General features: G+C 41.3%; 1 protein-coding gene across 1 annotated transcript in view; it reads right to left on the bottom strand.

Moving 5' to 3' along the window:
- Positions 1–14,554, bottom strand: part of MOXD1 (monooxygenase DBH like 1) — a 49,551-nt gene extending 34,997 nt beyond the window's left edge. The window contains exons 1-4 of the mRNA XM_040058137.1: positions 14,498–14,554; positions 13,685–13,736; positions 5,148–5,608; positions 1,383–1,529 (exon numbers count right to left, since the gene is read on the bottom strand). Coding sequence (XP_039914071.1) covers positions 1,383–1,529; positions 5,148–5,608; positions 13,685–13,736; positions 14,498–14,554 — 717 coding nt within the window. The remainder of the gene's footprint in view (positions 1–1,382; positions 1,530–5,147; positions 5,609–13,684; positions 13,737–14,497) is intronic.
- Between the last annotated feature and the right edge of the window lie 261 nt (positions 14,555–14,815).

Below are 14,815 nucleotides of genomic sequence, written 5' to 3'. Positions count from 1 at the left end.
GGATAGGAGCAACATCTTCCTTACACAGTTCCTACAATTCCTAGAATAGCTGTGACTTAGGTGCATTTAAACAACGACAATGTATTCCAGAGGAGGAGTCATCTACCTACACAATTTGGCCTTTGAAATAAAAAATGTTTTCTACTCAATAGGTTAACTGGAAATACACAGAAATTAAATTGTTCTCTGATAGATTCCTCCCCTAATGTTGTGAACTGAAATCACATCTTCAAATGGCAGAACAGACTCATAAAGAAGTGATCAACTAAATACGTTACAAACATTTTTCAACAGATGTCACTTATTTGATCAGCAACCAGAATGTTTCCCCCTCATTTTCCAGGCTCAGGTCTGTGAAGATGCGAATACCTTCAATGAATTGTGATAGTACTGAAAATTAAAATTCAATTGCAGAACAGTCTAAAAAATCAACATACAGCCACTGCACAGATCAGTTCTCTGTAAACCTCGGATTCTCAGATTACAATAATGACCCTTGAGACAAAGTACTATAATAAATCCTGAAGTGTCTCAAAATGCTAAATTATACTGAGAATTTGGAGCAGGTGTTCAAACCAGAGATCCATTGACTCCCTGGAAAACTGGTGGTTTATACAGGTGGGGTTTGTTTCCTGCATCTTCAGCTTCTCATGTTGCTACAATTGCATATATTGTAAAAACACAGGTAATGAATATAGTGTTTTATTCCCATAGTAATGCTTCCAAAAGAAGTAGTAAACAAGCCAAAGTAGAGAAAGACTTGCAAATCTCTCTAATCTATCTGTCACTCCCAAAACCAAAGTCATCAGCTTCATGCAATTTAAAATTATGCTTAGGAAATAGCATAGCAATCCCTAGGGCAACAGAAGAATTTACCATGAAAATTATTTTACCATGGAAAAGTCTTACCATAAAATTCTTTCATTTTTAGTTTTGAATAAAGAAATTAAACAAACAGACCCTTTACATGTATCTTCTCCAATTTTTTAAAAAAATCTGTTTCTAAGATAAATTACAAGTTAGGTCAGAATCGTAAAAGTATTTCTCAGTTTGGTCTCTCTTGAATGGTTATAATAATGGCACATAGGACTTGATGGCCCAGAGATATTTATTTCAGTCCTGTGTACACTTGTTAAAAGTTACAGAACATAATGTATTAAAGTAGAAGAACAAAGAAACCTGAAATTTAAACATAATAGTTTAATAAAGCTAGCACAAATATTTTACCCAGTTAATCTGAGCACACAGATATTTTGGAAAGTTAATTTCTCTAATTCTGTCCTTTTACTAAAAAGAGATTCTAATTACCAACTTAATAATCACATATACATTTATCCTCTATTTATTACTTCGTTTGTCTACATACAGCCAGAGACTCTTACCGTTATGCTCTTGTCATTCGTGTCACAAGTGTGCAGCTCTCTGCTAAAAGCCAATATCGTATGTGTACTGTTTTCCATGGCATATTCCAGATGGTAATCCTGTTGAGGGTCCTTTTTCAGTACTCTATTTTCATCTGTAAAATAATCCTATTATAAAAGAAAGGCGGCCCATTATTAAAATTTAATTTTAAAAATTAAACTCTATGTCCGGTACTGAAGCCTTTTTCAAAACATGGAAAACTCTGCAGTGTCAGTTTTGAATCAAACAATAAATCTGAAGTGACACTGAACTATTTTTTATACAAAATCTCCAAGAAAGTAACCCTCCTCGATAAACAGCTTAAAGAAATGCCTTAAGTAATTTTAGCAACGTGTTGCCTGTATGTAACTGCAGAAATAAAGGTTGGATCCAGCAACCAAGAAGTTTATTTACCATAACTGGGATGCCATAAACTCCAGGAGAAATTACAGAGAGAATGAAATTCGCTTAATATTTGCATCAACAATAGTGTCGCTCCTTTTTTCCACAGCTTTTCCTATGCTTTTTTCTTTCCCACAAAAAACAAACCTCTTGAATGCACATTGACTGGAACCAGAAACCCTACGGCTTAACTAGCACGAAAAGTGCTCATTTCATACAAAAGCTGCTGGGATTAGGTTGAGGTTTTGGAAGAGGCAAGGGAGCTGTTTGTAAGAAAGATGCTTCCCATCCAGGGCTCTGCAGAGGCCGGCACAAAGGAGTAGCATGGCAGCAATGTCAGGTCATTAACCTCCTCACCCCGGATTCCTGCAGCCCCGTGCAGCTGCGACCCCTCCCTCCCTCTCCTTCCACCCTGGCCACCTAGGAAGGGCTGGCTGCTGCTTCAGATGCACCTCCTCTGGTCACCCTCCTTTGAGTTTTAGGCTGTTTCTTCCTGGTTTGGAGTGGGGAAGGTTTTAACTAACTAATGTATTTCTCATGCCGAACAGGCTACTGGCAGACACCATTAATTGTGTGGTGTCTTTGCAAAATAATGCAGCACTGTCTGGTCCCGGCAGGCATTTATTTTTGTAGCTGTTTGGACCTCTGTTCACTTTTGGAGAGATTTCTAGCTTTTCCCTTTCATTAAGGCTGAAGTAAGCAATCTGAAAAACAGTAAAAAAGTTATGCCCAAGTATTTTGATACCAGTGAAAAATAACTTAAACTCCATTAATTCACTAAAGGGTCATTTAGGAGCTGTGATCTTAAACTTAATTCCACCCTAGAAATCTGTGTGTGGGCAAGACACCAGAGAGTTCTTCTTTTCCTGTCACCACTTCTTAGAAATACAAATGATTAAGTACATACATGAGAGAATAGGCAAATGGAAAAATAATCACTAAAAAGAGCAAAACACAGGGCTGGGACCTGAAAGAAAGCAAACTGATGAGTTGTACTTGTTTAGAGAAATTTGGATTTGCTGTTTTCCAGACAGAAATAATAAGACTTGTTTTGCGATGGTTCTTTGAAGATAGATACTTTATGGGATCAAAACACTCCACTTTAGCCCTGCATTAGAACTTGGAAAGAGGCAGTGTATTGCCTATACATAATACCATTCCTGCTCCGACAACACTCTTCTTTTGAATCTCTGCTTCCATCTCTAAGTTGGTAAGTATTTGTCTGGACAAGAAACGTAACCTTTTGAACATCATTTTTTATTGAAGTGTGATATCTTTGCTTAAATGTTACCTTGAATTGGAGGAAGACATTCTTAGTGAAAGCACCCACACTTTGAAATATTGGAGAATACAAGTCAAGAGCAGCTTTTGCTCATGTGAACAGACTCCCTGCCTGAAACCAGTGAGAAGGGAAGCTGAGAAACGTGAAGAAACGGTGTGCACACTCAAATGTTTTGTGGTGAACTTCACCTTTTCATCACAAGTCTAGAGGACACAGCTCTAACCAGAAAAAAACACTTTGTGATATAGTCCTGAGTTCCATGAGCCTGAGGCAAGAATGCAAAAATAATGCAAAGAAGTTCTGTAATTAAGGTATAAGCTCAGATATGCCATGATAACGTGGTTGTCAGTGTAATTATCTCACCTGCCTGGATGACAGTCAAAGACAGGTCACAGCTCTGGCTCACCACCAGGGGCTCATTTTCGTGGCTGCTGGTGAATGCTTTGGGGAAGGTGGCCCCAAAGCCCAGGCCCCCAGAGAGGACCAGGCTGCTCCCTGTGGGATGAGAGTTGTACTGGACACCCACACTGCTGTCTGCTCAGGCACTGGCTGCCCACCCCTGCTGTCAAAAATGAACAGAACCTTGCTGATTTCAGTGATTCCACCTGAAATTATTTTGTGGCTAGATGTAGCTAATGCTATTTTTACCTCCTTTGTTGCAAATTATCCAGATATTTATCATAAAAATAAAATAACGTCACTCACACACACACACACACACAAAACACCACCACAACAAAAACCCAAAACAAAACAAAAAACAACAAAACCCAGCAAAACCAAAAAACCCTGAGCAACTCAAAATTTGATTGCTCAGCCTCTCACATGAATGTGGTTTGTTTTCCAGTTTTAAAACAAAATATTGCCATATTGTGCAGGAACTATATGAATCTCTCTCTGTTCACACAGAAGATTTTAAGCCAAACTTTGTTGACTGCTCGGTTTACTCGTCAGAGCTTAAAAGCCTTTAAGATGTGCAGTGTACAAAACAGAATGAACAAAAGGTTTTCAAAAATGATGATGCAGTGACAATCTGTGATGCCACATCTTTTCCAGCCACAATTTGGAAAAATCTGCAATCTGGAATAGTGAAAAAATGTTAGATATATCATGTTGTCTGTACCTTTATACATATTCTATGCTTCCTTTCAGAGTAAAAAAATAAAGCCAAAAGTCCTGGTGCAAATGCAATCAAACCCATCACATTTGGACTGCCTACACTCCACTCTTTTGTCTAGTCGAAGGAGAAAGATGTATATCTCTGAAGGCCTTTGAAAAGTTGCAGTACAGAGGATGGACCTAGCAGAGGCCAGAGAAGGTAAGCTGGGCATTTGGGCTTCAGCTAAACTAAGGAAATATAAATTTAATTTGAAACTCTCTCAGGTCTAGACCACTGTAAAACAGAGCTCATCCAAATTCACAAGTTTCACTTATTTAGTTCTGTAAAGAAAGGAGTGGGATGTTTTAATCCACAGCATTACAGTGCTTTGATATCTATCACAGATAGTTCTAAAATGGGCTCGATACTGGAACAGTTTATTCTTCCCAACAAGCAGGAAAAGTCTCTAACATGGTACAATCTTTTTTTTACACAGATCTGGTTTTGCCAGCCTACACAGTTAGCTAGAAAACCTGTGCCTTTTTTAGGGTAGATTACACTGATACAAATTTCATGGAGTCTTTTTGGGGGTTAGGTTTTTTCCCTCTTGTTCCTTTTTACTTATAAAATTTTTCCCCATAAGTTGCTAAGAAACATTAACAACTGGGTATTTAAGAAAATAAAAGTGCTCAAGCTCAGGGGAGGAGGGCACCTGGTTGCACTTCTGTTATCCATGACTTTTTCTCCAAGGGGAGAGATACTGCGAGAATTGTGCAGGTAAACGACGGGCTGGTGCAGCTGTTGGCTCTCTCTTGGCTTTGGAGGAGGACGGTTGGAGCTGCTGCTTGGGGAAGGAAATTTGGTGCTGCTGCTGGATCCCAGCCCAGAGCTGCTTCCTCTGCTGTAGGGTGAGCCTCTGCTTGTAGGAGCAGCTGCTGAACTGGGACCTTATTAACACCCTACCTCACTAAAAGAGGGACTTTTCTCCATCTGCTCAGGTGTCTGGGATCCTGAGCTCACCTCTCCCTGCTCTGCTGGCAGCCGGGCCGCCGCTGTCCTGCCCCTGCTGCTTCTTTGGTACTGCTCTGAGCTTTTGCTGCACTCTAGCCCTGCACTCCCTGTCTGCCCGCTGAGACATCCTGTGGGCCCAGCTTGCTGCTTCTGAGAGTTCTGCTGGGGCACCGGGATCAACAGCCCCAGGGGTTTGTGAAGCAAAGCTTCTCTTCCATCACTTCCCATCCTGACGAAGCCGCCATCGCCGCGTGCTCCCCGAGCCCGCACCACAGCGCCCCCTGCAGCCGCGGGGGAATCATCGCACCTGCCCTGCCCGCCGGGGGCCAGCAGCGCCCCTGCCGGCCGTGAGCGGAACTGCACCGGCGGGGAGAGCGCCCACAGCCGGTAAGGCCGGTACTGGGTTTGTGGTTCTGTTCGGTGTTAATGCCGTAGTGGCTGTTGTTTATTTATTAGACATATTAGTAAAGAACTGTTATTCCTATTACCACATCTTTGCCTGAGAGCCCCTTAATTTCAAAACTATAATAATTCGGAGGAAGGGGGTTTGCATTTTCCATTCCAAGGGAGGCTCCTGCCTTCCTTAGCAGACACCTGTCTTTCAAACCAAGGCAAGTCCCAACAGCTCTACAATAATTTTCAAGTCCTGAAAACTGAATTTCTGAAATGCTTACATGCGTGGGGATAAATCCACGATACGGATTTATGTACTGATTCAGTACTTGCATCCAGATTCTCCAGTTTCTTATACACAAAAAATATATATATTGTATGTTTAATTGAGAGAAATTTTTCAAATTACACATCAGCTGTACAGAAGTGTAGGAATTAGTGAAATAGAATGGTGAAGTGACTATATTTTTCTAGTATGAATATCTTTGGTTATTTAAAGACAAAATGTTTAAAAAAGCTTCAGAAGTGTTATTGGTCATGCAACATGATAACAAAGATGTCTATTTCAGCGTTTCTTATGTAAATTGTTTACATGTAAAACATTTAAAATTTTTGTACTCTCTTTGATAATACTGCATAAAATGGTATATTGAACTCTGGACTAAGTTATGCAATCCATCAAATAATTAAGTATCTCCTTCCGCACATTACCTAGAAGTTGAAACAACATATGGAAAATGAAAAATCTTCCTGACATTACAAGATATTTTATGCTCTTTTCCAGATGTGAGGCAGATCATGTTATACTGTTTGCCAGATACCATTAGCCTCTCTCCTTAAAAAAAAAAAAAAAAAAAAAAAAAAAAAAAAAAAAAAAAAAAAGGTGGTATATACGGTTTCTGATTTCTGTTCCACAAACAGTCAGGGAGAGTAATTTCTTAAGGATATGAAGACGCTGGTTTCTCCTTAGAGAATGCAAGCACAGCTGCAGAGGGAAGCCTGACCCCAAAAGCCCTACCAGCTGTCATCACAGACTGAAGCAGGTGTTTATGGGACTCTCTCCCCAGATCTTTACAATGTACAAGATTGTTTTGTTTATGATATCCATTTCCCATCCTAAATTATATATATCACCTTTCAACCTCATGGAGCATAAAATAATTCTCAGATTGTGGCCCCATCCAGCAATCGCCTTGTGGGTTCAGCTTGTGAGAAACTCAGCCAACCCAATTTATGTGAGCCGTTCTTCACTAACTAGGCCATCACTGCTGTTCCAACAGCAGTCTAACACTTAAAAGTAAAAAAAGGGACATGTCAGGAATGCGAAAGGACAGGAAAACAAGTTGTGTTTCAACCTGCCCTTACTGATGTTCTGTAGCCAACACACGGAGTTTGAAACATCCCTATCCTGGTTTAGGGCAAATTTGGGAGGAAACTTCCAAAGGGGACCCTCTAGAAAGTAGATTCAGGTGGCCCCTCCCTCAACTGGTTTGGAAAAATATTTCCTTGGAGAAAAGTAGAAAAAAATGTTTATTTAACAAACAGAGTACTCACAAGCATAAAAATACTGAATAACAATAAACAATAAAACCTCTTGCTGTCCTGAAGAGATGGCAAATTCAGAAAGTCCTTGTTGTGGGGTGTAGCTCGGCTCACTCAGTCTCTTATCAGTCCCTCCTGCAATGGAAAACGCCACATCCCAGGCCCTGGTGGGCCACAGGTGTGAGATCCTGGTGTTCTTCTGGGCCTTCAGTCCAGAGCAGGTTGATCAGTTCAAAGAAAAAGAAAAGCCACCGTCTGGGGAACTTCTCTGCCTCAGCTAGCTAAAAACTAACTAAAAGCAAAGGAGAGCTCTCTCCCACTGTCCGTGCTGCAGATAACACAGCCTGGAAGCAGGAATGCTGAAGCTCTTACCTTCATGTTTTTGAATACATCCACCACAGACAATCCACTGCTTCTCCTTCTCCCCTCCTCCACTCTCAGATCTAGTTTTAAAGGTGCAGAATTTAATATCCAGCATAAACAGAACAGATGACTGGGGATACAAGCATCATAAAGTCACCCTAGGACAATCCCCAATTTACCAATCTGATGCTAAATACCAAAGAGAAGCTTGGCAAAAGGGATCATGAAGCTGTAACAAAGATGAAAGTTAGCACAGGACAGGATTTATCTTAGTATAAATAGGGTGGATGAACTGCTACAGTAAGGAAAAGAACTGAACGAAACATTTGTTTGAAATAAGCACCATGTTATGCCCTTCTGGGTTTCCAAAAAAAATAACTGTGGTTAACATTTCTCTTTTTTTTATTGTTGCATTCAATTTAAATGGAATCCTGCTGCTCAAGGTTCCAGTATACACTAGATGTTACCACCTAAAAGAAGCTGGTTTTACACTGTATTTGGCAAGAACCAAACAGAGCATGAGTTTACAAATAAGCAAACCAAACTGTTTTGCAACCTCAAATAAATTTCAGCTTGAGTTTCAGGCAAAGATCTTACTATGCTCTTATGCTGGGGAAAAGCAGAGCCCACTCACAGCAATCTAACATGGAGCAGGAGCCTGAAAGCATCGCTGTGCTGTGTAAGAACACCTTGAGAGCATTCCAGTTGACTGAACCAATCTTGAGATTGGCTGCAAATGAAAAAAATAACCATACAAAGGGTACAGCAACAATCAAGTTCCTAAAGTAAGTGGGATCAGTAAGATCACAGCTACTGTCCCATGAGCAGTCTGTTTATAATTAATTTACTAGTTAGAGAGGGGGTGGGGGCATGTTGCGTTGGTTTTTTGTTCAGGGGTTTTTTGTTTGCTTCTGGTTGTTTGGGTGAGTGGGGTTTTGGGTGGTTGGGGTTGTTATTTTTGTTTGTTTGACTTTTTTACCTACACAGCAGATTAGTGTGAAGTGATTCAGTCCTTGCTAGGAAGCCTCGATCTCTCAAACGGGCAGTTTCGATAAGCTGTACACAATTCCTGGTACAGCTCCAATTAAACTGGCTGACACACACTAGAGTGTGGACTATTTACTTCAGGTGCACTACTAACTCTGACAAGGACTGAATTTTTTTTTTCTCTAACAGATAATTGCGTATGTGTCTGTACTTTAAATGCAGACACACATATACACAAATATGCACATTTCCATTTGTGTATTTACAGAAACAGATAATGCCTGTACACATGTATGTATATGTTCATGAATTTTCTTCAGAAAAAGAGGGCATTTATTTTTAATACATGAAACACAATTATTTACTTAGAAATATGCCTTTTCTCATTCAGACTGGGACACTTGAATACACTTCCGTATATTTCTTATATACAGTTAAATGCTGCCCAGGGTGGCCTACAGCTGGCAGTGGCATCCCTTTGTTTCTGTGACATTCCTGAGAAGTAAGACATATCAGAAGTAAAACATATCAATTTCTCTACACACAAATGAAAACACTGAAGTGTGGAGACCTATCTAACAGCACAAGAAGGTGCAAGAGGCACTAGTGGATAAAGGCTGAAATACGACATTGCATATTGGCATGGATAATTTGGCATTGTGGCAGAGTACCAAGGCCCTATACAAGCCTTTACATCAAGAATAAATGTGAATTTAAGAGTTTATATTCCAGTTATATCAGAAGATATAAAGCTAGATTAAAGGCTGTCCTAAAACAAGGAGACTAGACAAAACATGTAGCAAAGTGTTTTAAGGGAAAGAAAATCAGTAAGGAGGAGATACTGCACGATACAATCTCAGAACTGCATTTTATCACAAGGAACATTCCTTACACAGGAGCCACATTTATCCAGTCCAAGTTTTCTGGTTTAATTATTTTAATTACTTCAATTATGAGGAAGATTAAAAACACTTAGGGGATTTTCAAGCACAACACTTAGGGATACTTGTTCTCAAAATTTCTGGATCTGCCTTGGAAAATCTCCCTTCTTCCCCTTCCTGCTTCTGTGATACTTGTTTATATTGGGAATTAAATCATCCCCCATTATTTTAAGCCTTTGCATCACTCACAGTGGCTAAAATTCCATATTTTTGGGGAGATGTGAGAAAATTTCATTTTCTTGGTGTTTCCAAAATCCAAAGAACAAAAAATTCGACAAAGAAAAAAAGAAAAAACAAACAAAGAAAAACTATCCCAACCAAACTCTTGAAAACAGTCCCCCGAAGGCCCGCAAATTACAAGCTTCAGAATTCTTCTCATCTTTTGTCCACCAACTGTTGCTTCCTTGTCCTAACTATTGTACCTCTCAAAGGGAACTACAAAGCACCCAGCCAGTGGAGATGTACACTGGAGTGTCTCTTTATGCCTCACATTGAAGCCAAGAGGGAGACATTAGTCATCTGGAGATTTTGCCCCAATGCCCAAAGGCATGAAATACCTCCAACAAAACACTGACTGAGATATGTCAGTGTGGCACTCGCTGCTCCGCATCTCTCTCTTGGTGCCTTTCAAGTTGTTTTCTAAACACTTCTTTTGTTGCTGTTGGCATGAGTGCACTTAAAAGCGGCATATCGTTAAGTACTGAAAATGCTCAGTGTTTTCTGTCCTTTAAAATCTCTTCCAAGTACTTCCCTGTGAGCAATTAAGCTAACTCTATGGGATACATTTGATAACAGATATTCTTTAGTTTGGGTGACAGTTAACAAGCAAGGCTCTAATGAATAATAAAGTACTTTTTAGTGACACACAGTCCCTATTCACCCTGAGTAGGGACTATTTTTGTGCAAGTTCAACAGAAGATTCTAACAATGCAACCCTCTTGTATAACTTGCACAAAATAGGCATTCATCAAGGAGGATTACTCTCCTCAAAATGGGGCTCTCAGCAGCTACGTGCTGTGGGTGGGGATGCACAATTCCAGACAGGGGTGGAGACCAAGGAAAAGGCATGGGTCTAGCAAGAAAATGCATGCTGTGTCAATTCATAAGCACAAAAGAGATGCATTAGGGGAAAGAAAAAAAAAAAAAAAAAAAAAAAAAAAAAAAAAAAAAAGAAGAAGAAGAAGAAGAAAAGAATGACAAAACTAGATGCAAAATCTAAGGCTGCCCCAAGATCTTGTATGAAGAGTAACACATGCTGCAAATGACCATGGAAATATATCAAGGTAACATTTTGCTAAGAATGAACCCTCCTTAGTCCAGCTCCTCCCTATAGAGACAAAGGCGGCTCCCAGCTTTCCAATACCGACCCCCATCGGTATCTTCTTGTTCTCAAACACGCTCAACCAAACGCCACCCAGTCTGCTACTCTGACACCACAGGCTCTCAGTAATGTGTGAGAATAGTCTGTTCATTGATCTCCTTTTTCTCCTTCTGCTTGGTGGAGGTGCCTCCTTCACAACAAAACACTAAATCATGCATGTATGCGTACATGTATCCATGCCATGTCCTCTGCGTTCTCCCAAAATATGTTTAGGTTCCCATTTCAAGTATCGAACTTCTGAAACGTTAGGACAGTAAATGTATAATTCCCTAATCATTCTATTCTAATGCTCTTCAAAAAACTACTTTGGTACACCATGAAGGTTTGTTCCTCTTTTCATCGTAACACTTTTCACCTTGATATATTTAGACAAATCTAAGCCACAGACTTCCAAATTGTTTGAACCTTTGCTTATGTCAGACACACTTTCAGATTAAATACAGCTCAAACACAGAAAAGGAAACCAAACCAAACAGTTCATTCCACCCAAGTTCAGGATATGCTGAAAACTGAGAAAGTAAAACCCAACCCTGGATATCCAGGACTTTGAGTAACCAAGTTTTTTCAAGGCAAACACTGTTTGCTGACGGTGGGAATAGCATTTACTTGCTCTGAGAGGATGAGGAATAAATGCCAGAGGAAACATTTTCTCTCTTTTCTCTGAAAACTATCTGGCAGTTTTCCTCTACCCCAATACATGGATCTTCCACAGACAGGAGTATGTGCTTTTTACCCTAACTGGAACCTGTAGTCTAACTATATTTACATGTTTATTCCCAGAAGAGAACTCTTACCTCTGAGAACACTTTCTATTTTTAAAGAAGGAGAGAGAATTTGGGGGGAAAAAGGCAAAATTGACCCAAGGGACTAGCAATTTCAATGCCCACTTGAAAGGTTATAAAGGTGTTTCAGAACATCTGAATGTCAGGCCACTAACAAGCATCTCAAAACTTTCAAAGAAACCAAAAAATGACCCCTCTAAGAGTTTAGACCACGATGTACATTTTCCAACAGATGGTCATGGAATAAAAACATATTTCTAAAACCAAAGAGAAAAGTAGGTTCATTCATTATAGGGTGTACATATTTCATGGAGTGCAGCTAGGCATAAAACCACATACTTTTAAGGCTGCTATCTATGAAAAAATCTTTTTCAGTAGGAAATAATCTAAATTATGATGATCTACACTTAACACAGAATAAATTTTTAAAATATTAACTGTATTTGTTTGTCCAGTAAAGGAAAGAATTGGATATTAGATATATTAGAACAATTTGTTCATTTTCTAGCACTCCCTGCTGCCTGACCAGAAAAAGTCTCTGGACAAATTTTGTTTATCATCTTTGTTTGTGGCCGTTCCTTGTTGGTGCAAGTATGGAAAAATTTTAACTGAGCAACTTTTAAAAAAAACCTCAGTTCAGTTTAAAAAGAAACCATGCTACCTAGATCTGAAGAAGGAATGGAGATGGAGCAAGCCTCAAGTGGCAAGCAAGCATAACAAAAGTATTTCTGCTGCGTCTCACCTACTCAAAAGTGCAGGAAAGTAACTCATAGCTCTTAGCATTACAATTTATGTGCTAAATTAGTGTTTCAGGGAAATATCAGTAGGTTTGTATCGGCAGGCAGTCCTGCTGCAGTCCTTTTCTATTTGTAACAGAATGTTGGTGGGTAAAACCTGTGGAAGAATGGAGTTAGCATGGGGCCGTTTTTAAGGATGTTGAAAACCTGTTTTGGGTGCTGAAAAGAGCCACAAAAGTGCTTTGAGAGCTGGGGGAAATGTCCGGTGATGCTAAAGAGCTCAATCTATATATTTAACAAAAAAGAAAATTGAGAAGTAACTTGATTGCCTCGATTGCAGCATAGAAATAACTTTATGAAGGCGGTATGCAGGGGGAGTAGGGTTTTTAACATATAGAGAAAATACATAGCTGAAAGCTAAATCAAGACAAGCTAATCCTGCCAATCAGGAACATCTGAGACTCGTTATTGCCACAAACTATCAAAGGAAGTGATGGATTCTCCACCACTGGATGTCTTTACACTAGGTTTGGATGCTTTTCTAAAAGACTGGCTTTATCCTAACAGGATCTGAGAATTAACCAGGAAAAATCTTGGGTTTCTTTTAATGGTTAATAGGTATGTCTTTCAAATTGCAAAGCCTTTCAGAAAGCCTTTCATTCTGTGAGTGAAGAGCTCACTGCTCAATGAGCAGACTAGAGTGGTTTTATTTTTTACAATTATTAGTCTCTTATTTATGCTTCAAGAAAAATTATCTTCGTTTTGAAATATGGAGAAAGCAATATTCTGAAAATCACTGGTCTGAACTTAAGGAAGACAAATATTTGCCTAAACTTCATACAGCAAACTAATGGGAGAAAGAAAGAGTGTAAGAAATTTTGAAAAGGAAAATATTTATACTAAAAGCTCAATTCTTCTGGAAAAGTTTTGATTTTATAAAACCTTGACAAATAGTCAAGGGAGATCATATTACGCATTTTATTTTCTTATGGTGAATTGTTAACAGCAAATTCATATTCTTAAGGAAAAACCTTTTAAAATTTAAGCAGCAGCTTCAAAGATCAACTAGTTCTAACATAATCAGGACCGATGACTTCTCCTATACCATACTCTAACAACCACCCTGCTCTTAAACTGCATCTCCGAGTTATTATTCAAGCAGCTGTGGGTGACAACATGTCGTTCCAGGCCAGATTCCCCTATCAGTCATCCATGGGACAAGCTGCCCTGCTCCCTAGACCCCAGAGCACGTCCTGCCTGCTGGACTCAAGTTGATGAGAGGGGACCAAAGGCGTGGGTCCCCTCCCCTCTTATGGCTCCTACTCCACCTGCCCACCAGCGCCTTTTGGAGGGAATGACTCACTTGTAAGCACCAGCAAAGCCTCCATTCCACACTCCTGTTCCCAGACGTAGTCCTGACAATATCAAGAACACTACAGAAACACCTCAAGAAAATGATGCCAATAGAGTTGGGCACCTCTGAGTCTGCTTTACCAGACCAAGGACATGTACCAGGAGTTCTCCCAATGTTTACTCTGCATAGTCCTTTCCAACATCTGGGTCAAAACACTTCCAGGTGAGGAGAGGAGGAACACCAAGAAAAGGAGCAGCATCGGCTGTGCGCCAGCAGAAGGGGACATCGGCAGCCTTGGAAGCTGGTGGGATGTTGCCCTCATAGCGGCGGGATTAGAAAGAGCAAGTTCAGGCGGCACCAGGACGGCCAAGTTCCGCCAGCTGTCGGCAGGGTGAGGGGAAAGGTACCACACCTCCCTGGGAGAGACTCTGCCCTCCCACCCCTCTCCTCCGCGGGTCTAGGCTCAGCGGGCAGGCGGGAGAGGGTGCCCAAAAGGGAGGGAATAGGGCTGTTATATCTTCTGGATAAAGAGGAAAGAAACCTGACACCTTTAACGAAATCCATGTAGAAGTTTAGAGGGAAGGCTGGCAGAGAACGGATCGAAAAGAAGTATCTCCTCCCAGGGAAAGGAGCGTAGAAGAATAGGGATAGCCCGAAGGGTGAAAGGAAGAAGTAGAGAGGTACAGGTATGCAGGGCAAGAAGGCTGCAGAAGAAACCTGGGGCAGGGAAAGAAGGGCGTCCCGAGATAGGGACAGCGGGGGGAAGGTGGGCGGACAAAGAGGACCCGGGTCGGCAGTCGCGGGGAAGGAGCAGGTCCTTACCTGCAGGTAGGGCTGGCCCCTCTCCACGCCCCCCACCACGATGTCGGCTGAGGCCATGCCGCCGCTGGCCGAGAGCCCGAAGCCCACGTAGCCGCGGGTGCGCACCTCCAGGCGGAGGGCGAGGGCGCTGCCGCGGCGGCCCCAGTGCAGGCGGTAGGCGCCCGCGCCGTCCAGCACCGCGCTGTGCGGGTAGCTCCGCGGCGCCGGCCCGGCCCCGGCCCCGGCCCCGGCACAGGCACAGGCACACAGGAGCCCGCCCAGCACCAGCGCCCAGGGGCGCAGCCGCCGCATCCTCTCGCCGCGCACCAGCGGCCGCCT

The sequence above is a fragment of the Hirundo rustica genome, chromosome 3, assembly GCF_015227805.2.
Source record: "Hirundo rustica isolate bHirRus1 chromosome 3, bHirRus1.pri.v3, whole genome shotgun sequence".
NCBI lineage: Eukaryota > Metazoa > Chordata > Aves > Passeriformes > Hirundinidae > Hirundo > Hirundo rustica.
This window is presented reverse-complemented; position numbering and strand designations above follow the sequence as displayed.